Here is a 25774-nt window from a genome sequence, read left to right on the forward strand (position 1 = left end):
AAGAAATTCATATTGTTGAATATATGGGGGGAATCATCAAATACAGCTGTACAAGGACTGATATATGCATTTATACAGAGATTTTTTAAAAATGGCAAGATGAACAGTTAGCATTTTCTAAAGAGTTTGATAAAGCTCTTCTCCAGAACTATTTTCTGAACTTGCCTTATAATTTTCCTTTTTTTTTTTTAAAGATTTTATTTATTTGACAGAGAGAGACACAGCGAGAGAGGGAACACAAGCAGGGAGAGTGGGAGAGGGAGAAGCAGGCTTCCCACCGAGCAGGGAGCCCAATGTGGGACGCGATCCCAGGACCCTGGGACCATGACCTGAGCCGAAGGCAGACGCTTAACGACTGAGCCACCCAGGCGCCCCATAATTTTCCTTTTTTATTCAGGATAATTAAATCTCCTTGGATGGGGTAGAAAATGATTTTAAAATGTATGATATAGAGACTTTCATGTTCACCTGGTGGGAGTTCTACAGATACATCATTATTTACACAGATACTTACAAAAATATACAAGCTCAATTAAATCATGAGGAATCACTCAGACAAAACCAAACTGAGAGACATTCCATGAAATAACTAGACTGTACTCTTCAAAACTGTCATCATCATGGAAGACTAAGAAAGGCTGAAGAACTATTCCAGAGCAAGTACCTATCAGTATAGAAATCTCCCTCAGTAGTATGGGATACAATTAAATGCCGTACGTGATCCTGGATCAAGGGGAACATTACTGTAATGGACACTACTGGGACAACTGGTAAAATTTGAATATTGACTGCATATTAGATATTATTGTTGGATCAGTGTTAAATTTCCAGAATTTGAAATTGCATTATGGTTATATAAGAGGATGTATGCTCTTGTTCTTAGGAGACACATGCTAAAGCATTTAGAGCAAAGGGTTAAGATGTCTATACTCAAAAGGTTCAGCAAAAAATGTTTTAACTTCCAGTTATAAAATAAATTAAGTCCTGGGGATGTAATGTACAGCAAGGTGACTAGCTAATAATACTGTATTGTATTTTTAAAAGTTTCTAAGAGAGTAGATCTTAAAAGATCATCACAAGAAAAAGAACTGTAATTATGTGTAGTGATGAATGTTAACTAGACTTATGGTGGTGATTGTTCCACAATATATACAAATATCGAATCATGTTATACACCTGAAACTAAGATAATAAGTCAATTTCATCTCACCTGGAAAAATTAACTTAAAAAGATGTTCCAAATGATAATAATATGCATACACTTAGAGTTAAAGCAAATGTAAACAACTGGTGAACCTAGGTGAAGGATTGTAAGTGTGTCCATGGTAAAATTTTTGGAATTTTTCTGTTAAGTTTGAAATTTCTCAAAATAAAAAGTTGATTTAAAAAAAAAAAACTATTCAGGGGTGCCTGGGTGGCCAGTCGGTTAAGTATCTGCCTTCGGCTCAGGTCATGTTCTTGGGGTCCTGGGATCAAGCCCCATGTCGTCCTTGAGCTCCCTGCTGAGCAAGGAGCCTGCTTCTCCCTCTCCCCACCCTACCCCTGCTCATGTTTCTCTTGCTATCTCTCTCTCTCTAATAAATAAAATCTTTTCAAAAAATGAATTAATAAGTAAATATTCTGTGCCACAGAAGCACTGTGGGTATAAATTTCAATGTACACAAAATTTCATGGAAAACATTAAATAATACTTAAATCCATAATTATTGAAAGAGAGTATACCTAGAGAGCTTGAGCTTTGTTAGCTGCACATCCATTCTATCAATTACTGGAGGGTTTAAATGGTCTTCCCCAGACACCAGACTAAACTGATTTTGAACTCTGATTAGCCCAAGATCGACCACTACTGCATTCGTGGAAATGGAAGACTGTGGGATGACTATAACTGGTGCTTTCAGATCAATACTGAGAGAAACACGAAAACTCCTCTGGGCAAGATCTTTCACACTCCTGGCAGCCTTTTCTGCAGCCTGCGCAGTGGCAGCACTTAGAGCTTCTTTGGCTGTCTGGAAATTGTTCAGGAAGTTCTGTAGACACAAAGTATAAAAGAAGATAAACAGATGACAAGCACATCATTAATAATGCAATCTTCTTTTTTATCTATGCACTATTTTTTTCCTGTACATAACTTTCAATTGAGTCTTATTTATCAAAAATTAGGAAGGAATCACCGATCATCCATCTGTATTTATGAGCTACCTGATAAGGGCTAAGGGTATTTGGCTGAGGAACAGAAGGGGGAAAAAAGCATTTTCAGTATTTCTTTACTTGAAAATTTGGTTGCACTATGTTCTGGCAAAAAAATAATTCCAGTTCTAGACAAAAATCATTAAATGACTCAGATTTCAGCTGTTAAAATGAGGTTTTGACCTCTACATTAATACATAAATACCATCTATAATCAAAACAATGCACGTCCTAAAATCCAAAGTTTGTAAGATCTGCAATCATAACTACCAGACTTACTTAAGTATTTCTAAGTTGAAAAATCAATATATAAATAGAGATTTTACCAGAAGTGACATGAGGAATTTATGAAGATAGACAATCTGAATACAGCCAACACTCAGTGATACCACACCATCCACTTTGGACATGTCAGTATAGGACTCTCCCTCAGTAGCATCTGGATACAAATCCAAGGTAAAATGAAAAACTTCATTTCCCATTATTGAGACAGCCTGAAAAGCAGAGATTTGAATGTACTCTTTCCAAGAGGATAATGACAAAATAAACGCTCATTTAAAAGGGGCTTATATTTTTAATCATTATTGAAACAAAGATTTGTGTATCAAGACATATTTCATTAATATTTCTTAAAGTATATTTAAAAATAAAATCTCACATTCAATTATCAAAACATATTAGCTATCTATTTACTACACCTACTTTTTTATGGACTGTCTTAGGATCAACATCTGTGACAATAATATTTTCCAATCTGGCAAATAGTGACTGTTTTCTTGACTGAAGAGAAAGAGAAGAATCAAGACCTGAAAAAAAAATTATATTATTACAATTTCTAAAGACCTACCATAATAAGATCAAGGTATTTCTTTACATTGTGTAATTTTATTTGGGGGTGAAAATTTAGCTATATTTGAACTCCCAACTGATAAATAAGCGGCAATATTATATATTTTTAGTGTTATAAACAATGAAACCTATAAATTCATTATAAGTCAATTACCTGAATTTTCAACCTTCTGAAAAAACTACACCTAGTACAAATGGATTACCATGGGGTTTCAGGAAACCCTTATATCTTATATCCAGTCATTTACACAGAAGCTCTAAGTTTCATGAATCAAATTCACTACGGATACACTGCCAGCTTGGAAAGAACAACAACAAAAAAACACGTAATTTTGGGGGCTTTTAGTTATTCAAGAATTTCATTAAGTATATTCTTTACATTTATCGGATCACAATGAGCTGGTAAAGACAGAATCAGATTAGTCTTAGCAGCTTTGGCCTAAAAGAACGTAATGGGCTCATAGGCTCTCCTCTTCATTATAAGGTTGTTTTGCTTTTGTACCAATAGAAAGCATATTCATAGACCTTAACCTGAATTCTGGATTGACATCTATCCCAGCTAATCAACAGCATCCCCACATGGACGTTAGTATCTCTTTTCACCTCCAAGACAACTCTCAGAAAGATTCAAAATACTAATATGTGTGCTTCAATTTGATGGTCAGATTCTGACCAGCAGCTACAGCCCAAAGAGCAAAGAAAACATGCAGTTCAATTATGTCATGAAAAAAATTATTGTTTTCACAGCTCAGAGCCCTCCATTTATATATTTTTAACATTTTTTAAAAAGCTATCTTTTAGGGGCGCCTGTGTGGCTCAGTCGTTAAGCGTCTGCCTTCGGCTCAGGTCATGATCCCGGGGTCCTGGGATCGAGCCCCGCATCGGGCTCCCTGCTCCGCGGGAAGCCTGCTTCTCCCTCTCCCACTCCCCCTGCTTGTGTTCCCTCTCTCGCTGTGTCTCTCTCTGTCAAATAAATAAAACCTTTAAAAAAAAAAAAAGCTATCTTTTAAACAATTTCTAACAGTGTGAAAACTTTTACCTTGAATCTTGATTTCAGCAATATCGTTCTTCTCATCGCAAACAGTGACACAGAAAGCATTCAATTTGGCAAACAGCCTGAAGTCAATAATGTCCCTATCTTTAGAGGATACAATCACTAAAAATAAAACAAAGCATTCTATCACATGGGATTCTAGTAATTCAAACTCTATTAAGGTTTCTTCCTTAGATTAAGTGATCCACAGTTCTGTTTTAAAAAATTATAAAATTCTCAAGTTCTTAAAGATTTCAAATATTTTTTTTTGCTTTATATATTCTGTACAGTTTGCATTTTTCATATTGAGATACTACTTTTATAATTTAAAAGCAAGAAAAAAAACACAAAATAAATAACAGAAGGACACTGAAACTCAGAGAAGTTAAATAATGTGCCTACGGTCACTTAATTTAAGTAGCAGAGGCAGGATTTAAACTGAATTCTTCCTGATCCGAAATCTGGGCTCTTGTCCAACTAGATGCTATCCCTGCACTGCTATCCTCATGTCTCTGGGTCTTATTTCCTTATTTGTAAAATGGAAGGGAAGACCAACCCTCTGTGGGGCCTCTTCAGGAGCCACAGATAAGGGAGGAAGAACTCAATGTAAATAGAGGTTTTCTTCCCTATTATCCACCTAAAGCATTCCCCACCACCACCAAAGAACAAAAACAGGTATTTTTTTTTAAAGCAACAGTATTAGTTACCTTTGCCTTATATAGCAGTTACCCACATATGATTTTGTTTGAAGAAAAGGACAGAAGTGGGGAAAATGGCACACAAAAGACTGAACTAAATGATCTCTAAGATTCATTGTTTTCCTCTAGATTCTAACATGCTTGTTAACAAGAAATGAAGTGTTTTTCATACCTTTCTGCAGAGCTGAATTTTTTTGTTGCTTCTCATCTGAAATTTGCACTTCTTTGGAATCACTTCTTTGGTCATTGGATGGAATTATGGTTGTCAGGTAATTAATAGAAGACAGAAGAGCTTGTGTTTGCAGCAACAGATTTAAAGATGAAAAAGCCACCTAGAAATTTTTAAAAAAGAAAATCTGTTTTTCAGGCCAGTCATACCCATAATCTCCACGATGGACCTGAAAGGCTTCTAGCTAGGCTTACATCACTGCTTCCACAGCTTGGAAGGAAGGGAGAGGAGATCAAGACTCATAACCTAGACTCCTTAAACAGGAAATATATAGAGAGTAAATCACACTTACACACATTGAGAGTTCCTATGAATATCAAAGTAACCTAATTATTCCATTTCCCAAGCAGAATTAACATGGAGCCTATAATCTGCTTGTCATGACCATCCCGATATCCATCATGTTTTTGGATCTTCAACGGACTCTTTATTATGATTACATAAAACATGTAAGTTAGATCATGAAACTCCCAAATCACCATGTGTTAATACTAGGTCAAGAAATAATTTCAAATGTGATATTCATGAGATTTAAATATAAAAAGTACAATTATAAGTGAATTCTCAGTTACTAAGTGATTGTCTAAAACCATAATAGTCTTATCATTTAAATAGATAGATAGATAATATATCTTTTAGAAAAATAAGTTACATTTTTTAAAACAGTGACTCAAGAAAGCTAAGACACCAACAAAAATTGCTTTCAGGAATATGTGGTTTTCTAATAGCAAATGAAAGTTTTTAAAAAAAATCTTTGCTTATATAGAAGAATTTCCTTTTGGGCTCCCTGCTCAGCGGGGAGTCTGCTTCTCCCTCTGACCCTCTCTCCTCTCATGCTCTCTCTCATTCTCTCTCTCTCTCAAATAAATAAATAAAATCTTAAGAAAAAAAAAGAATTTCCTTTATTGCCTCAGAGCACTAAGTGGATATAAAAAACTATAAAAAGGAGGGTTCACAATATTCAACAGATTCTCCCATCTCTCAAAAGTGTAACCTAAAATTCCTATCTCTGATTATCTTTTTAATGTAACCCACAACTACTTTTTGTTTCGTCTTCCTCCATGTGACTACCTTAATGTGGCTCCAGAAGTACTCAACATCTCTCCTTGTATTTCACTTTCTCAGCCCTGCATTAAACAGCAGTATATAGTATGATTTGTTTAAAATCCTGTTGTTTCTTTGTAAATCAAAGTTCTGTCATCTATAGCATTCCCTTTATAAGAAATAATTAGGATGTGCCACAGTAGGTTAAAACACCAGCTCTACGATACTAAATGATAAATATAGAGCATGGCAGGTATCTATGAGATTAATTTATAACTTTTATTGGTTCTTGATAATTTCATCAAATTACCCAGTCATTACTCCTCAAAGGATACTGGAGCCTTCCACAGTAAGTTATTTTCAAATAAGATATATTCTTTAAACTAAATTTCTTACCTTAAGTGTTTGTTCAGTTTTTTCAAATGTGGTTTGAAAACTAGGTCCATTCTTATCAGCCTAAAAAAAAAGAACAAAAGTTCTAAAGAAAGATTTAAGACCAAAGTAAATAAATCACTTACTATGATCTTTAGCTTATTTTTTATATTATTCAGAACTGTAATTTTATGTATATTATATAATTAATTTTACTGTCATTATTTTAAATTTATAGCCAAATTATTTATTTATTACAGTCGTGCAAATTTGTTCTCCTCTTCAAATATGGAAGATCATGCAGGTGGAAACTACAGCTAGAGACCAGAATTATAAACTCTGAAGGCTGGAAGGCTTAAAGGTCATCTAGCCCATCCATCACCCAATCCCTGAATCCCTTTATATCTTTGGGAAGTCTATTTTAGGTTCACTCCAGTGAAAGAAATCTCATTTTCTTACAAATTTAATCTTTAGAGAAATTTGATTTAATTAGGTCTTCATACTAAGTCAAAAATCTATCTCCCATCATAATTATCTATTGGTTCAAGTTCTGTCTCTTGGGAACATCCACAGTAAATTCAGTTTTACCTCTTATGAGAAGCCTTCTGGCAAGGCCAGTTTCTCTGCCTCTTTTTTTTTTTAAGATTATATTTATTTGAGGGCGCCTGGGTGGTTCAGATGGTTAAGTGTGTGCCTTTGGCTCAGGTCATGATCCCAGGGTCCTGGGATTGAGTCTCACATTGGGCTCCCTGCTCCTTGGGAGCCTATTTCTCCCTCTGCCTCTCTCTCTGTCTCTCATGAATAAATAAATATAATCTTTAAAAAAAGATTATATTTATTTGAGAGAGAGAGAGAGAGAGCATGAGCAGGGGGAGCAGAGGGTGAGGGAGAAGCAGACTCCCCGCCGAGCAGGGAGCCAGATGCGGGGGTCAATCCTAGGATCCCGAGATCATGACCTGAGCCGAAGACAGATGCTTAACCAACTGAGCCACCCAGGCTCCCCATCTCTGCCTCTTTAATGCAATAAAACTTTATACTCTTCTTTGTGAGAGAATCAACCACATTATATTTTAATTTTTATCTACTTGTCTATCTTCCTACAAGTCCTTAATTTCCTTGAAAACAGGGAATGTTTTTAATCTCTGTATCCCAAGTGCCTAACAGAACCTGACAAAGACATTCAATAAATAGTTGTTGAATGATTAAACAAATCAACTAATCTGAATGAAGCGAAATACCATTACTTCCTTCAGCATTTCTCATATGATATCTTTTTAAGTCCTTTCCCAATCCTGGCAGTTCTTTTCTGCACCCAATCAAATTTGACTTTATCCCTTTAGATGAAGGATACTCAGCCAAATATCACCTACACATACAACGAATATAGGCAGGTGAATATGCCCCAAGAGACAGGAGTGCATTCTACGTCATCCCAAGCTTCTATCTTTGGGGACAGGGAGCTTGGTGGCTTCTTAATGGTCCTAGTCTTGTACTTAAGTGAAAGAGAAAGTGTAACATGAAAATGGAAAAAGAAACAGTGGATATCCCTGTGGTTAAAACCTATGACAAACATCTAGAGCATTTACTGATCTGCTTTTTCTACTAATCATCTTTTTCCTTCCAGAGGACAGTTTAGAGTATACAATAAATATGTAAACATTTTATGGCCCTTACCTTAACATATTCTACTTTTAAGAGATCTAATCCAGGTTTATCAGAAGAGCTAATCAAGTGAAGGGGCTTCTTTCTGGATCCTAGATTAAAGAAAAAGAAAAAAGTGTTTCAAATAAATTGCTCTTTTTTTAAGATTGGAATTTTCTGTATGTCTTTTTCTTTTTAAAAAAAATGTTGTTAATTAAGCTTTAAAAGACTATCTGCACATATTTTCACGCACTGGTGAATAAATAAACCAATCTAAGTATTGATCTTACCTTTAGCATCCAGCTTACTTAAAAACATGCATATTTATTTTCATTTGATTTTACATCTGTGTTCAAAAATAATCAATACTTCCCTAGATATTTTTAAGGACATATGTGCATTTATATGGCAGTAGAAAGACAAGTTAATTAAGAATTAAGAAAAATTAATTCTAGTTCATCTCTACCCTTACTAGGAGATACTCAACTTTAGTTTTCTCAACTATATAACAAGACTGAACTAGAAAAATATGTAATACCGGGTCCCATATTGAACTCGAGTTGGAAGAGGTGAGTCCGGTCTCAAAATGGAGGTAAAACCGCCGCCCGGTCGCCCCCAGCCTGACTCCGGCCGTGGCCACCGCCGCCGCCGCCGGGGGGAGGAGGGCCATGATCCAAAGGAACCAGAGCAGTTGAGAAAACTGTTTATTGGTGGTTTGAGCTTTGAAACTACAGATGATAGTTTAAGAGAACATTTTGAAAAATGGGGTACACTTACAAATTGTGTGGTGATGAGAGACCCCCAAACAAAATGTTCCAGGGGTTTTGGTTTTGTGACTTACTCTTGTGTTGAAGAAGTGGATGCAGCAATGTGTGCCCGACCACACAAGGTTGATGGGCATGTAGTGGAACCAAAAAGAGCTGTTTCTAGAGAGGATTCTGTAAAGCCTGGTGCCCATCTAAGAGCGAAGAAAATTTTTGTTGGTGGTATTAAAAAAGATACAGAAGAATATAATTTGAGAGACTACTTTGAAAAGTATGGCAAGATTGAAACCATAGAAGTTATAGAAGACAGGCAGAGTGGAAAAAAGAGAGGATTTGCTTTTGTAACTTTTGATGATCATGATACAGTTGATAAAATTGTTGTTCGGAAATACCACACTATTAATGGGCATAATTGTGAAGTGAAAAAAGCCCTTTCTAAACAAGAAATGCAGTCTGCTGGATCACAAAGAGGTCGTGGAGGTGGATCTGGCAACTTCATGGATCATGGAGGAAACTTTGGAAGTGGTGGTAACTTTGGCCGTGGTGGAAACTCCGGTGGAAGAGAAGGCTATCGTGGCGGAGGTGGTGGCAGCAGAGGTAGTTATGGAGGAGGTGATGGTGGATATAATGGATTTGGAGGTGATGGTGGCAACTATGGTGGTGGTCCTGGTTATAGACGTAGAGGAGGCTATGGTGGTGGTGGACGAGGATATGGAAACCAAGGAGGCAGATATGGAGGTGGTGGTGGAGGATATGATGGTTACAATGAAGGAGGAAATTTTGGAGGTAACTATGGTGGTGGGAGGAACTATAATGATTTTGGAAATTATAGTGGACAACAGCAATCAAATTAGGGCCCATGAAGGGGGGCAGTTTTGATGGAAGAAGCTCGGGCAGTCCCTATGGTGGTGGTTATGGATCTGGTGGTGGAAGTGGTGGATATGGTAGCAGAAGGTTCTAAAAAAATTTCAGAAGAAAAGGGCTACAGTTCTTAGCAGGAGAGCGAGGAGTTGTCAGGAAAGCTGCAGGTTACTTTGAGACAGTCGTCCCAAATGCATTAGAGGAACTGTAAAAATCTGCCACAGAAGGAACGATGATCCAGAGTCAGAAAAGTTACTGCAGCTTAAACAGGAAACCCTTCTTGTTCAGGACTGTCATAGCCACAGTTTGCAAAAAGTGCAGCTATTGATTAATGCAATGTAGTGTCAATTAGATGTACATTCCTGAGGTCTTTTATCTGTTGTAGCTTTGTCTTTTTCTTTTTATTACATCAGGTATATTGCCCTGTAAATTGTGGTAGTGGTACCAGGAATAAAAAATTAAGGAATTAAAAAAAAAAGAAAAAGAAAAATATGTAATACCTTATTCAGCTATAAAATTCTAAGAATATTTCATTCATATTAAAGAAATTTGCATAATTTTCTTTGTTTAGGCTAAGAGAGAAGGCATATTAGAAAAGAAAGTATTTTCTAAGGGAGGGGAATTGCTAAATTTCTTTTAATTTAAAAACTACAGGTACACTACTAGATATCCTCTATATCCTTCACATAAACATACCAAGGAACTGCCTCAAAAAGCTGTGGAAGAAGTGATTTATACACCACTTTATCCATCTTTTATTATTTACAGTTCTATAACTCCTGCTCCTGAGAAATCTCAGAATTTTCACTTCAGCGTCAAGGTCATAACCTTCCCTAAAGGAAAAAACAGGCTAGCAAATTTTTTACATTTTCCCCTCAAGACAGTAATGTAAACTCCATCCAAACATAGTGTTTATAGAAACTGACTAACATATAAAACATTTTTCTTCTAAACTGAGATGTGTTTTAGTTTCAACTATTAAAAAATAACAAAAATAGGACTTTATATTTGTAAAATATTAGGCAAATATTAAGTAATTACTGTAGATTCACCCATTACATCATTCCTCAAATACTTAATTAGCACATAAGATGTACACTGAAATAAACCATAAGAGCTTCTAAAATAATGAATTTTATGCCCCATCCTAAGTTTTTATAACCTGGTGCTGCTTCTGATATATAAACACTATTTAATAGAAAGAACAAAGACTTTAATATTACAAGATCAGAGATAAATTCTAGGTTTTGCCATTCCTAAAATGCATGGTCTTGAATAAGCCACTTAATCCCTCCTTATTTAACCTTTCTTTGTAAAATGGGAATAATATTCCCTACATAAAGGAGATTTATATGGACTCTCTAAGACAGCAGATCACAGTAGTTAAGAATACAAACCCAGACTTCCAGGGTTTTAATTGGTTTTAATCATGGTTTAGCCACTAACCAGCAGTATGACTCTGGTTAAATTATATAAAATTTATGCCTTAGTTTCTTCATATGTAAATTGGAGATAATAACATTGTCATAAGGGTTAAATGAGTTATTATTTATAAAATTCTTAAAACAGGTGCTAGCTATTATTTATTATAAATATTATTATATACACAAGTGTTTCAGATACTCAAAGTGATATTATATTTATAAACCATCATTTCTATTTTTACGACTATTACCTTGAATTTCATGGTAATCCAAGCTGATTTTCTTTAAATAAGATACCATAGTTATATCAAATGTTCTCATCGTAGCCTCTGTTCCTAAATGAGTAACATTAAATACTAGAATTGTATCTTCTTCTTTCTGTTGTTTGGTAAATTCCAAAACCACCTAAAAGATCAGGACAGACAATAAAGGCTTGATGAATTTTAGAATCATGCTTAAAAACAAAATTTTTCTTCATACATATCATCATGAGAATAATAGAAACTTTGCTCATACTTTCTTACTACCATAAAGTTATTTACTATGACTGGAAATTATCACCTTAATTTCTATTATTCAGAATACAACTACATCTATATAAAAATCATGATATAATTTTACATCAATTATTGATTTACTTTTTTAATTTAGTAGAAACTTCAGGAATGTATGTATTCTTACTAAAATGTTTTTCTTAAACCTATCATGTTTAGATGTTTAACCCTATCATGTTTAAACCTATCATCATGTTTAAATCATGTGTGTTGATTTAAAAAAAAACAGCATTCCCATTAAAGTAAAAAGTATGACAGGCTATTCACTATTACAGTATTATTTAAATTTATTCTGGATATGACAGCCAGTATATTTAGTCAATCAAATACAAAATATTTATGTGGCAATGTTTTGTTTTTTTTTTTGAAGATTTTATTTATTTGACAGAGAGAGACACAGCGAGAGAGGGAACACAAGCAGGGGGAGTGGGAGAGGGAGAAGCAGGCTTCCTGTGGAGCAGGGAGCCCGATGCGGGACTCGATCCCAGGACCCTGGGATCATGACCTGAGCCGAAGGCAGACGCTTAACGACTGAGCCACCCAGGCGCCCCTATGTGGCAATTTTTAAAACATGGAAGTTCTTTGATATTCCATCAAGAGATAGAGATCTTTGTCTACCATCTTTGAATTTCAACAGGCTTGTGACTACTTCATTCAACGGACTACAGAGGAAGCAACACTATAATAACTTCCAATGATAAGAAAGACCCATAAAACTTCCACCTGGGAATGCATACTGAGGGAAAGCTAGTTGCCATGTAAAAAGTTCAACTACCCAGACACTGCCATGTTCAGGAGGCCATGAGTAAGCATTTCAAACAGTCCCAGCTGAGCTCCCAGCCAACAGCCAGTATTAAGTGCCAGCTTCACGAGTGAGACACTTCTGAGGCCCTCTGAAGCTTCAGGTCACTGTAGCTCCAGCAAATCTGACTGCAACCAAATGAAAAACTATACACAAAAATTGCTAAGCTGGGAGGTACCTGGGTGGCTCAGTGGGTTAAGCCTTTGATTCAGGTCATGATCTCAGGGTCCTGGGATCAAGCCCTGTGTCGGGCTCCCTGCTCAGCGGTGAGTCAGCTTCTTCCTCCCCTCTGTCCTCCTGGCCCCCACAAGTGCTCACTCTCTCTCTCTCCCGCTCTCAAATAAATAAATAAAAATCTTTTTAAAAAATTGCTAAGCTGGGCCCTTCCACAATTCCTAACCCATAATACTCTGAGCAAAATAAAACAGTTGTTTTGAGCTATCATGTTTTGGGATAACCTGTTAGGTGGCAATAACAACCAGAACAATGTAAATACTGAAAAAACGCAAAAATAACATTGTTGGCAGTGATATATACTTAAGAAAAACTAGGAGTGTCAACTGAAAAATAGAAACAATTAAGATAGTATAAGATATTCAGTACAGAGTTGTTATACAAAAGTAAATTTCAGATAAATCAATGATTTAAGTGAAAGCAATGAAATCATAAAATAATATGTTAAATTGTGGGTAAATATTTTTGTAATCGAGAATTTTCTAAACATACACTAAGATATAAAGAAAAAATTTAATATATTTCACTACAGCAACATTTAAAACCTCAAAATGGCAAAAGAAGTCAAGTTGAGAAAAACAACACTATTTTTTCTTAGATGATTCTGATTATCATTGTTTATCATTTTAGTTTATTCATTCAATATTCAATAAAATATTTATTGGGCATCATCTACCATGTACAAGGCCATGCCAGCCACTAGGAACATCAAAGTGACCAGGACAGACAAGGTCCTTGTCCTGATGGAGCTTATATTCTAAGAAGAGTGGGGAAAAGTGAAGGTTCCCTTTATTGGGTAGTCAGGCCTTTCCAGTAAGATGGCACTTGAGCAAGTATCTAATAGAAGTAAAGAATCAAGTCATACAGAAAAAGAGTGTTCCAGGCAAAAAAAACATCAACAACAACAACAAAAAAAACCCCGGCAAGCACAAAGAATGTGCTTTGGTATATATAAGGAAGAACAAAAGGCAAGTGTAAGCTCCATAAGGCAAGAACTTTGTGCTCGCTGCTATAACTTCAGTATCTAAAACAATGCACTCCATGATGACACTTGATGAATATTTACTGAAGGGATCATGAAATATGCCTGGAGCAGAGTGAGCAATGCAGAGAGAACTGAAGATGAATCTAAAGAAGTCACATGGGGTGACCTATATGCCATGTAAGGCCTAGCAGGCCATGGGAAGGACTTAACCCTTTACTCTAATCAAGATGGAGGCCAACGGACGGTTGTGAGCAGAGAAATGACATGATCTGACTTTTACTTTAAAAGAATCATTGAACGCTATATCAAGAACTAATGATGTACTATACAGTGGCTAATTGAACATAATAAAAAAATAAAAAATAAAAGGATTACTCTGAGGGCACCTGGGTGGCTCCGTCAGTTAAGTGTCCAACTCTTGATTTTGGCTCAAGGTTATGGTCTCGGGGTCATGAGATCAAGCCCTGCATCAGGCTTGGTTCTCTCTCTCCCTCTCCTCCCCGCCCCCCACAAACCCCGCTGGCATGCTCTCTCTAAAAAAAAAAAAAAAAAAAGGATCACTCTAGCTACTGTGTTAAGAACAGAGTACCTTATGGAAGCAGAGAGACATTATGAGGCTACTGCACTAGTCCAGGGAAGACGGTGACTTGGACAGTGCAGTAGAAAAGCAATCATTTGAATGTATTCTGAAGTTAGAGTCAAGGGATTTTCTGATACTTTAGATGGGCATATGAAAAAAAGAGAGAAGTCAAAGAAGGCTAAAGATAAATAATACATATTTCCTTTAAACAAATACCAATAATACTTAGAGGGATTTATATACACAATTAAAATCTGGTATTTCTGACATCACATTTTAGGACATCATCTCACACTGGGATATAAAGCAGTCAATAAGAAACATCTTTTTATACCTTTGTGTTTTATCATCAAAGCAATGCATATTTACTATTAAAAATTTAGAGTATCTGGAAAAGCAAACAGGCACAAATAAGAAACCATAATTCCACTGCACAGAAATGAAGGTTGTCCATCATGCATTATCAAAGAAAAAAATGCATGTGTAATTTCTAAATAGAATCATGATGTCCTTGGTATTATAATCTCTTTTTTCTCTAAAAGCATGATATTTATAAACATCTTTCCAGGTCAATGTTTCCTTTTATTACATGCTTTTAATGGATATAAAGACATGCTGAAAATTTAGGTTGTTTACACTTTTTCTGAACTATAAACATAACAATGAGCAATATTATTTAGCTTAAAAGTAAAAAAAGAAACATTAATGTAAACATGTCATAGAAATTTTCTACAGAAAAGAAAATCTCATTTAGGTATCTTGAGCTTTTCCAGAATAGATTAGATACAGTATAGATCACTCTCATACCAGTTTTTACAAAATAACATTTCATTTTCTTGGAACTGTGTGTGTGTGTGTGTTAGGAAGTAGGGAAGACAGAGTATATTTTTAATATACTTAATGTTTGAATCTAGTATGAGATAGTTTACAAGGATAGTGATGACAACAATATATTTATTTATGGACAAAACAAAAATACCTACCTCTTTAATTTCAAACTTTAGTAAAAGATTAATGAACTCCTCATTTGGGGCCTCTGCAACTTTTTTTAGTACTGAACTTGTCACACTTTTACCAGTCTGTGTATCTCCATCTTCGGCATCAAAATATTCATCATCAGACTCTAAAGAACACATTCATTTGACTTGAGAGAATGTCCACTGAAAACTGCATGAAACACTCAAATCTCTCAAAAGTAAAATTCATTTATTAGATATAATCTTCATATTTAGAATCAGAATACAGTTATGTTTTTCGAATCCCACCAAGTAACTCAACCTGGCATGTGATAATGATATATAAAGACCAAACTACCCTATTATTTTTTTCTTCAATAGTTCTGTTTTTCAATTCACTTCACTAATTCAGTATTCAATATAAATAACTGTTGGGCATCATCCATCATGTATCAGTCTGTACCAGACATTAAGGGTACTAAAGTAAACAGGGCAGACATGGTCCTTGTTCTCATGAAGCTTACACTCTACTTCAAAATTAAACAAGATCAGTTAGGCCAGAGCTAGAAAAAAAGATCAGATCAGGTAGAAATTGGGGCAAAAAAGAAAAAGTAGCTTATTTAGACTCTTATGCACTGTCAATCACAAAAATCCTTTCGGGGCACCTGGGTGGCTAAGTCGGTTAAGCGTCTGCCTTCAGGTCAGCTCGTGATGCCGGGGTCCTGGGATTGAGCCCCATGTTGGGCTCCTGGCTCAGTAAGGGAGTCTGCTTCTCCCTCTCCCTCCTCCAGCTTGTGCTCTCTCTCTCTCTCTCACTCACTCTCTCTCTCAAACAAATAAAATCTTAAAAAAAAAAAAAAAATCCTTTCATTCAAATGAAGAAACTGGCCTTAAAAAAAAAAGTGACTCCATTTCTGGGTTCTCTATTCTGTTCCATTGATCTATATTATCTGTTTTTGTGCCAGTACCATACTGTCTTGATGAATCACTAAATTCTACCCCAAATTAATAATACACTATATGTTAACTAACTTGAATTTAAACAAAACAAAACAAAAAAAGTGACTCAAAATGACACTGTTGGTTAGTAGAACAACTAGAACATGTGTTCTAGAACAACTAGACTAAAACCAGTGAATTGCTTTAATACTTTCAAAATTCCTTTATTTTCTGAAAATTTTATCTCTATATACAAATGTATATAGGCTTGGTTTAATAAAGAACATTTACTTTCCTTACCTGATTCTACTCCACCTAGCAACAGTGAAGTACCAAGTAGGTCCTTTGTCCTATCTGAAATAATGGGAATTGAGGATACCTAGAAAAGAATACAAAAAGTTTTCTTAACATACTGATTTAGCAGGATCAAATGTACTTAAATGAGAAAAATACTGAAAAAGTAATAGAGGATATAGAGAGATGGAAAGCCACATACACACACAATACACAAATCTTCCAAAAAAGCACTTTATGCAATCAACTAATGGTTGGCTAGTGTTTACTAACGATTAAGACTACCACCTGTATTCATAAGGGCAGACTGTGTACTACTCTAGTAGACAAGTCTACTTATCATAGTGTATCATTTAGTTGCTGTCTCTGACAATACTAACTGTGTGTCTGTATTACAGGTTCCTGGAAAATGGTATCAGCATTGGTGGGCTCTCTCAAATTTCATTTCAAAGTAAGTGGAAATTTAACACCTTTTTTATGTTGTAAAGATCAATTCCAATTAAAGTTATCTACAACTTTTAAGTCTAATGTGTAAGAAAATTACATACAAATTATTCTATTTTGTAATAGTTTTAAGGAAGATTTTTGTATCTAATTTACTTAAACACATTTCATAAATTTGTAAAACATTTTTTTCCTTTCATTTATGTCTTTTTGTTCCCTTTGTTCTCTAAAAGCTGACTTCCTACCACCACTCTAAACAGTAGTGAAAACAGGCTTCAAAATTTACCTATTCAATGCCATATGCACTTTTGTATAGAATCAACAACATTAAACTTCAGAAGTGTATCAAATAAATGAAACTGGCCCTAAAAAATATTCAAAAACAAATTAGCTCAAAGAAAGATGAAAAAACCTCACCATATACAGATATGTAAAGATGCAGCATTTTTATTATATCCATTTACCTGTCTCTCTGGAGACTGTGCAGAGGATTTCTGTGGCAAGGGTATACTGTTAATCAAACATAGCACATCTTTCATCTTCTGGTCAGAAATCCTCACATGCACCAACGGAAGTCCTCCAGATACTTTCAATCTAAAAATACAATTCAACTGTAAGGTTTTAAGGTCCAGCTTCTCTCTATTATGGGGGAGGGGGGGAATGGATTTGAGACTACACTGTGGAGTCAAAGTGACTCTGGACATGTTTTAATCTAACTAATGCCTCATTCAGTCAACATTGTCAGAGAATGAGAGGTTCTGCGTAAGCCAAGTTTCCAGATAATTTTAATGTATCCCTCTTCAGCAGCCAAACCTTTTAAAGTTAACTGATTTTTATGAACATATTTTCAAACACAATGTCTAATTTTTAAAACCACTATACATGCTTTAACTATTTCCTGGCATCAAAGATTTTATATTATACATATCTAAGAGTATCTACTCCATCACTCTCTATCCCCTTGCCTTGCTTTATTTCCGTTTCTAATACTTGTCAGCACCTGACATATCATATATATTCGCTTATTTTATGTCTCCTGATTAAAATATATGCACCCTGAGGACATCTGTTTTACCCACTGCTGAATCACTGCTATGCTTTCATTAGTTGCTTACTTTTGGGCCCTGCTTCTACTCGGCTTCCCTACTCAGCATAACTGCCTCGGTTTATCTGTCTCAATAGCTTTGTGGCAGCTGTTTGCTGCTCAGGAAGTTCTTTCCAGTTACTGCTTATCTTTGACTTGCCAACGTGAGCAGCTCAAGTTGACAGCTGCCTAATGATTATATGAAGAATGATATTCTGTATAAGGCACAAATGAAAAGAGGCCGGTTGGCTATTCCTGTCTCAAGATACTGAACATTCTATAAAAGTACTCTGTAAGTTGAAAGCACCATAAATATGTAAAGATGCTTCTTTATTATTTGTGAAACTAAAGGCATCTCAAATAGAGGGACTGGATGAACCCTCCCACCCAAAATAACTACAAAGTTGGACAAAATACATGAAACAATGGTTTAAAAGACATTGGACATTAGTCAACAAAAGACAGATGAAAAACGGAAAACAAATGAAGGAAGACCTAGGAATACCCCAGCCTACTGACTTAAGAATTTCAAAATATGAGGGGTACAGTAAAGGAGTATTTCAAGAGAAATATACAACATTCAATGCCTATAGTAGAAAAGAAGTTCTTAAATCAGTGTTTTCAACTTCCACCTTAAAGAACTAGGAAAATGAAATAAATGAAACCCAAAGGAAGCAGAAGGGGAAAAAGCAGTAACAAACATGAGAGTGGAAATCAATGAAATAAAAAACGGAAGGACAATAGAGAAAATAATTGAAGCCAAAAGCTGATTCTTTCAGAAGATGATCAACAAAACTGATAAACTGATCAGGAAAAAAAGAGAAAAGGCACAAACTACTAACATCAGCAGAGAGAGAGATATAGCATCACTACAAATTCTCTATGTATTAAAAAGGCAATATAATAATATATGAACAATCTTATGACAATAAACTCAAAAACTCAGATGGACAGATTCCTTCCTTAAAAGACAAACTACCAAAGATCACTCAAAAAAATCTGAATAGCCCTCTATCTATGAAATATACTGAATTTGCAGTTAAAAACTCTCCCCCAAAAAACAAAACTCAAGTCCAGATGGCTTCACTAAATGAACTCCACCAAACATATAGAGAGGAAATAATTCTACACAACTTCCTCCAAAAAACTCACTCCATGAGGCCAACATTACCCTAATATGCTGATACAAAAACAATGAAAGCACAAATATCCCTCACAAATAGAGATGTTGACCCTTGAACAACTTGGGTTTGAACTCCACGGGTCTACTTAAATGCGGATTTTTTTTCAATAAATACGATGAAGTACTGTAATTGTATTTTCTCTCCCTTATGATTTTCTTCATAATATTTTCTTTTCTCTAGCTTTATTGTAAAAACAGAGGATATAACACATACACAAAATATGTGTTAATTAACTGCTAATATTATCGGTAAGGCTTCCAGTTAAAGGTAGGCTTTTAGTAGTTAAGTTTAGGGGAAATCAAAAGTTATACATGGATTTTCAAAAGAGCGAGTGTGGGACTGGGATGGGGGCTAGTGCCTCTAACCCTTGCACTATTCAAGGGCCAACTGTATAAAAGGACACAAGGACTCTGGGGGGATGATGGATGTGTTCATTATCTTGACTATAGTGATGGTTTCATAGATATATACGTATGTCAAAACTTATCAAATTGTACGCTTTAATTAGATGTAGCTTACTGATATACATGTCAAAACTTATCAAATTGTATGCTTTAATTAGATGTAGCTTACTGAATATCAATAATATTTCAGTAAGGCTGTTTTTAAGAAGGCAGCATAAATATTTCATAATTATCTCCTTAAATTCAAAATTCAGTTCCTACTTTTCATTCCCTTGAATTATTCTCAAGATTTTATGTGGTTTCATTATCAAAAGAGCCTCTATTTTTTTCCCCTAGTTTCAAGTTTTTATTTAAATTCCAGTTAGTTAACATACAGTGTAATATTAGTTTCAGGAATAGAATTTAGTGATTATCACTTACATACAACATCCAGTGCTCTTCACAACAAGTGCCCTCCTTAATATCTGTCACCCATTTAACCCATCTACCCCACCTACCTCCAACTCCAGCATCTCTCAGTTCTCTATAGTTGAGTCTGTTTTCTGGTTTGCCTCTCTTTTTCTCCCCCCCCCACATTCATCTGTTCTGTTTCTTAAATTCCACATATGAGTGAAATCATATGGTATTTGTCTTTCTCTGACTTATTTTGCTTAGTGTAGCAATCTCTAGCTCCATCCACATCACTGATTTTTGAAGATTTTATTTTATTGATATTGAATTGTTGGATTTGATCCATTCAAAAACACGGATAACCAACTTTTACACATTATAAAATTCCAAATACTTCTGAAATAAGAGAAGAGATACATCATAATTCAAATAAACATTTTCTTAAAAATGTGTTTCTGCTATAAGATAATCATTTTTTCTGTCTTTCACAAATCTAGTTCTTTAATCAGAGGGGGAGACGAACCATGAGAGACTATGGACTCTGAGAAACAAACTGAGGGTTCTAGAGGAGAGGGGGGTGGGGGGATGGGTTAGCCTGGTGATGGGTATTAAAGAAGGCACATACTGAATGGAGCACTGGGTGTTATACGCAAACAATGAATCATGGAACACTACATCAAAAACTAATGATGTAATGTATGGTGATTAACATAACATAATAAATAAATAAATAAATAAATAAATAAATAAAATCCAGTAACCGATACAGATACATTTCGCCTTGTTAATTTTAGAATATAAAAGAAATACATTACCTGGCCATTCTAATGTCTTTTTCTACCATTGCCTTGGCCAACTCAACATGAATATCCATGGGTTGCAATATATGCATAGTTGATGGATGCTGAAATCGACACGTTTTCCAGTTTTCCTCTTTAAAAAAATTTTAAAATTAAACTAGTTTTCCAGATGTTCTGTGAAAAATTACTCTAACTTAATAGAAAACAGCAAACGTATTCAATAAATACTAATTTTTACTTCTTTCAGCATATGTTAAATGACCTTTATTTTTTAAAATAAGATTGACAAAAAAAATAAAATAAAATTGACAGTTAATAACGTAACTGTTTATTTCAAAATGTTTTCTAGTTAGCAGTAACAGTTCATAATAAGTGGGCACTTTTCCCCACTTAATTACTAAACAATTCTCATTGGATTATTACTGCTGTATAAATACTAAAATACTTTGCTATAATAAATTATACAGTCCACATCAGAGAAAAAAATTAAAATTCACCCATGCTCTAAAAATGAGGGTTATTAATGACAAGGAATTTCAGTGTTTATTTTTTCACATGTCTACTCTAACTCCATTTGACATTCTTTATCCTCATCCTAGGTCTATCATGTCTAGGCTATCAATCTGGCTTATGTATCTAAAGACTATGAAGTGATCCACAAGTACTGATAAAGGATAGTCTACTGTGGGGAATAAAAACATAAAGGAAAAAATCAGTGGGAAAGAAATAGTTTTATATACAAATATGTTTATAAGCATTAGTGCATATGTGATGGGGGGACAGAACAATCAAAATGGCCTATAACAGATTAAAATAAACAATGATACAAAAACAAAAAATAAATAAAATAAGACCAACAGGAGTCAAAGACTGTGATATAAAAATAATTGTAAATATTTATTTGGAGGATGTTCATATAACATCTTGCATTTTAAAGCAAATAGGAAAAAAAAAACAGGACTTTATTGCCCTAATTCTGGAATTAGTGATCAAGGTAGGTGGTTGCAGTGAAAAAAGGAAAAAAAAAATAGAAAATGACAGAGGAAAAAAAGAGGTTTCTGGGGTTCCTTAGAGAAATTACACTAGTTTAGCACATAATTCTAAAACAAAAATGAGTTTTATTAAGTAAGATTTTATGATAAAAAAGTGTAATAATCACTTTTCTCCAAAAAAAAAAAAAGTTCCAGAGTCAGACTTTCCAACAGAATCCTACACAGATCTTAAGTGATGGCAATCACTGAACATCTTTTATCACTTATAACTCAAACAATTATTATTAAGTACATATGAAAGAAAAGGCAGTTTTAATGGTCTGTGTAAAATGGTCTGTGTAAAAGTACTTCCCTCCAAGGAATTAATACATAAAACATTATGTATTTACATTTTAATAAATCTCTTCATTCCTACTAGAGTATACACTCTGCACACAGAGTTACTTTCTTTCTTCCAATGACCTACCACAAAGTGCTAAATTCAAGGATATTCAGCAAATAATTATTGCTTTTAGAAATTAAACAAGTATGGAGAACCAGTGTTCTTTACTTAAGCAGTAGAAAACACCATAACTTCTGGAAAATAATTAACTACCTTTAGGGTTTTAAGACTATATCCATACTTGTCAGATATCTACAAAAGTAGACTGTAATACTACTGAAATAATGACTAGGCTAGTAAAGTCAAAATATTTAAAAATAAAGTAGCAAGGGAAGACAACATTGAGACATCCCAAAAGCACTGAGAAAGAAAAACTTAAGCCAATGGCAACTTCTATTTTTGTGTTCTGGGCAGTTTCACAGTCACATCACAACAAATAGGCAATGACTGGACCTAGATTCAAACGGTGCTAAGTACCTGAAGATGAATAGGCATATTTTTATCTCTATTTCTACCTGTGGCAATGATTTGCACTGATGGGCTCCGATTTGGTTTTCTTAAGTGACCAACAGGATATGTGTTCAAAACATTGTCACGGTTGATATACATGCACACATATTTACCTAAGCTATTCAACATAATTTCAAGATCCTAAAAACTAAGCAAAAGCTTACCTGCTCTTGCAAAGAGTAACTGCACACTTTTTATTTCAACATCAAACTTGTCATATGCTTTATCCATTATTTCTTCCAGAGATGAATTATTAGTCTTCTGCAAACCTTGATCTTTACTGTTAAGCTAAAATGGACAAAAACTTCAATTTTCTTAACAGAAAAATATATTAATATTTTTGTTGTGTTTTCTTAAAACCTAACTAAAATGAAAACACTGTCCTTAGTGAGTTCACGTTCTGCTTAATTTTCTGACAATTTTTTGCAAGTATTTTATTAGGAATATAATATTTCAGTATACCTCTTTAATATGTTTGGGTACTAGGTACTCAGCATATTTGTATTAATTAGAAGATCAGTTACACAGCTGTCTACCTCAAAGAACCTGTCTAGACATGCAACTCTTCCTGGCTCTCAGCAGTTATTGCAACTCATGGCTCAGCACCCCTACAACCTAACCTCTTCACCATGAAATCACAGGTTTTGTTCCTTCTTCTTCTCATTACATCACCTGAATAAACAGGCCATTAGAATTCAGCTTCAACCTCCACTTCCTTTTCCCTCTTCCCAAAGGAAGCAAGGATCCATTCGGGACTGTATTTTCTGAAATCTTCACTTTTTCTCAGATGCTTGGATTTCTAATGGGTTCGACACCCAAAACCTTAGCGTTCTCTTACTCAATTTAATTGCTGACAGTGGTATAACAAGTATATTAATATGTGTATAATTTCCTATTGTCAAAATAAGTAAATTAACAAATAACACTGTGTAATTAAACTCTGGAAATCTAGTACTTCTCTACAACTAGAAAAATACAGCAGTAATCCAGTCCTCAATATTAAATCATCTACCATTACAGAAAATTTTAGGGGTTTTCCATGTTTTTTTTAATAGCCATAAAATATACATAAAATACTCAATCTAAGCTAGGCTTGACAAAATACTAAGAAGAAATAAGTCTAAGTTTAATTTAAGTAAACTCTGAGGGAAAACCAGCAAACTGTCAGATAGCTAGCTTCCAACCTGAGCAAAAATGGGCAGGAAGAAATGGATATACACCTACCTGAAATGTACCAAAGTCTACAATGAGAAGATCTGACTTTTCATGGTGGAAACCTGTCTGTGGAAGTATTAGATAAGAAGGCTTCAGATTTATCCTTAAATCAAGGACTTTTCGAGTTTCAATAATGTGTGTAAGTCCTAAAAGAAATAATAAAAGATTAGATGGTCAAGTTGACATACGTAATTATATTATTAACAATGAGAATACGAGTATCACTTGAAAAGTATTATGGAGGAGCATCAGTTCTCACAGACTATCCTCAAAATTAAGCATCTAAGGTGAAACTGCATATGGTCAATGGGAGACAATCATATCATTACACTGTACAGTAAACCCAACATAGCTAGTATTTTATCCAGAGAGAGAAAAATTCATCATTTCTTTTTTTAAACATTTTTTTTAATTATTTATTTGACAGAGAGAGACACAGCCAGAGAGGGAAGCCCCTACACAGCCAGAGTAGGGGGAGTGGGAAAGGGAGAAGCAGGCTTCCTGCCGAGCAGGGAGCCCGATCCCAGGACCCTGGGATCATGACCTGAGCTGAAGGCAGACGCTTAAAGACTGAGCCATCCAGGTGCCCCAAAATTCATCATTTCTTTAGTTAAGCAACCACATAAAGTACTTGGCTTGAGTTTAGAGACCATGCTGTATAAAAGTATTTATGTTTAGAACCAGAGTTACACACAAAGTTTTCATTAGAATAGACAAAATTTTGAGTTTCATTGATGTTTATGCAGATAAATTCTTTACCCGTAGCTGTTCTCTCTTTAATTTCTTCCAGCTTCATTAATGTAGCTGATGTTATTTGTTCAAGATTTAATCCTTTATTTGATTGAAAGAATTCAACCACTGCATTGATGGTTTTCTGTAAAATAATTTAAAATATAAGCAAGCTCTACACAGTACTTCCATATTATAAATTTTAAAGTTTCAGTTTAATTCTAGTAGCAGGAGGGGAAGAATGAAGGGGGCGAAATCGCAGGGGGAGAAGAACCATGAGAGACGATGGACTCTGAAAAACAAACTGAGGGTTCTAGAGGGGAGGGGGGTGGGAGGATGGGTTAGCCTGGTGATGGGTATTGAGGAGGGCACGTTCTGCATGGAGCACTGGGTGTTATGCACAAACAATGAATCACGGAACACTATATCTAAAACTAATGATGTAATGTATGGGGATTAACATAACAATAAAAATTAAAAAAAAAAAAAAGAATTAACCACATCCCAGATGAGAGTGGTTTGGACAAATCTCATTGGTACAATTAGTATCTGCTAAAAAAATGTACGTTTCACAGTTTCTGACAAAGACAATAAAATGTGTTTTAGTCTGAAAAAAAAAAAAAATAAAGTTTCAGTTTAATTCTAAACAACTGTGGCTCCAAACTTAGGAGATACCTCCAAAGATACTCTGCCCTATTGCATCTCTCTCTCTCGTGGAAAAAAAAAAAATCTAAAAAAAGGAATAGCCCAAGTAAGCTTACTAGAGAAGCAACAAATGTGTGCATGTCATTAAGGTGACTTTGTATGTTCTAAGGTGTCATGTTGATATAGCAATGGACATTACTACTAAACTATACACTTAAAAATTGCCAAGATGGTAAATTTTATGTATTTTACCACAATTTAAATTTTTTTTAATTTAAAAAATTAAATTAAACCCTGCCTGTGACTACACTTCTAAACTGTGAAGTAAAAAAAAAAAGTCACGGTTCTCAACAACAGAGTAGGACGAACTTACAAAGGATGCAATGACTAGTGATCCTGTTGGCTAGCCTGAGATGAGTTAAGAGCATTTGAATAAAAGATGGAACCATAGATACAGAACTTGAGCCAGCATTTTCAATGACATCTAAATGTCAATGCTTTTTTTTCATATGAACAATATTTAAAATTCTTTTATTACTCCTAAAGCAA

General features: G+C 34.8%; 2 protein-coding genes across 4 annotated transcripts in view; one reads left to right on the top strand and one right to left on the bottom strand.

The window, feature by feature from the left end:
• The window catches only part of VPS13C (vacuolar protein sorting 13 homolog C), a 175009-nt gene that overhangs the window by 94629 nt on the left and 54606 nt on the right, over positions 1–25774 (bottom strand). For all 3 annotated transcript variants that reach the window (XM_032417691.1, XM_032417690.1, XM_032417692.1), the window contains 15 exons: positions 24611–24725; positions 23861–23997; positions 22801–22924; positions 20768–20885; positions 17355–17484; positions 16453–16531; positions 15241–15380; positions 11354–11507; positions 8087–8166; positions 6437–6496; positions 4940–5099; positions 4076–4192; positions 2890–2993; positions 2514–2681; positions 1723–2027 (listed from right to left, as the gene is read on the bottom strand). In XM_032417691.1, the coding sequence (XP_032273582.1) occupies positions 1723–2027; positions 2514–2681; positions 2890–2993; positions 4076–4192; positions 4940–5099; positions 6437–6496; positions 8087–8166; positions 11354–11507; positions 15241–15380; positions 16453–16531; positions 17355–17484; positions 20768–20885; positions 22801–22924; positions 23861–23997; positions 24611–24725 (1991 nt within the window). The remainder of the gene's footprint in view (positions 1–1722; positions 2028–2513; positions 2682–2889; positions 2994–4075; positions 4193–4939; positions 5100–6436; positions 6497–8086; positions 8167–11353; positions 11508–15240; positions 15381–16452; positions 16532–17354; positions 17485–20767; positions 20886–22800; positions 22925–23860; positions 23998–24610; positions 24726–25774) is intronic.
• On the top strand, positions 8640–9765 carry LOC116640597 (heterogeneous nuclear ribonucleoprotein A3-like). Its single transcript, XM_032417694.1, has one exon. The coding sequence runs from the start codon at positions 8640–8642 to the stop codon at positions 9669–9671; it is 1032 nt and encodes a 343-aa protein (XP_032273585.1). The 3' UTR covers positions 9672–9765.

This window comes from Phoca vitulina, unplaced genomic scaffold (assembly GCF_004348235.1).
Source record: "Phoca vitulina isolate PV1807 unplaced genomic scaffold, GSC_HSeal_1.0 scaffold20, whole genome shotgun sequence".
In the NCBI taxonomy this organism is placed as follows: Eukaryota; Metazoa; Chordata; class Mammalia; order Carnivora; family Phocidae; genus Phoca; species Phoca vitulina.

Coding starts and splice junctions, on each gene's coding strand:
- LOC116640597 (XM_032417694.1), top strand. CDS start 8,640: ATGGAGGTAAAACCGCCGCCCGGTCGCCCCCAGCCTGACTCCGGCCGT.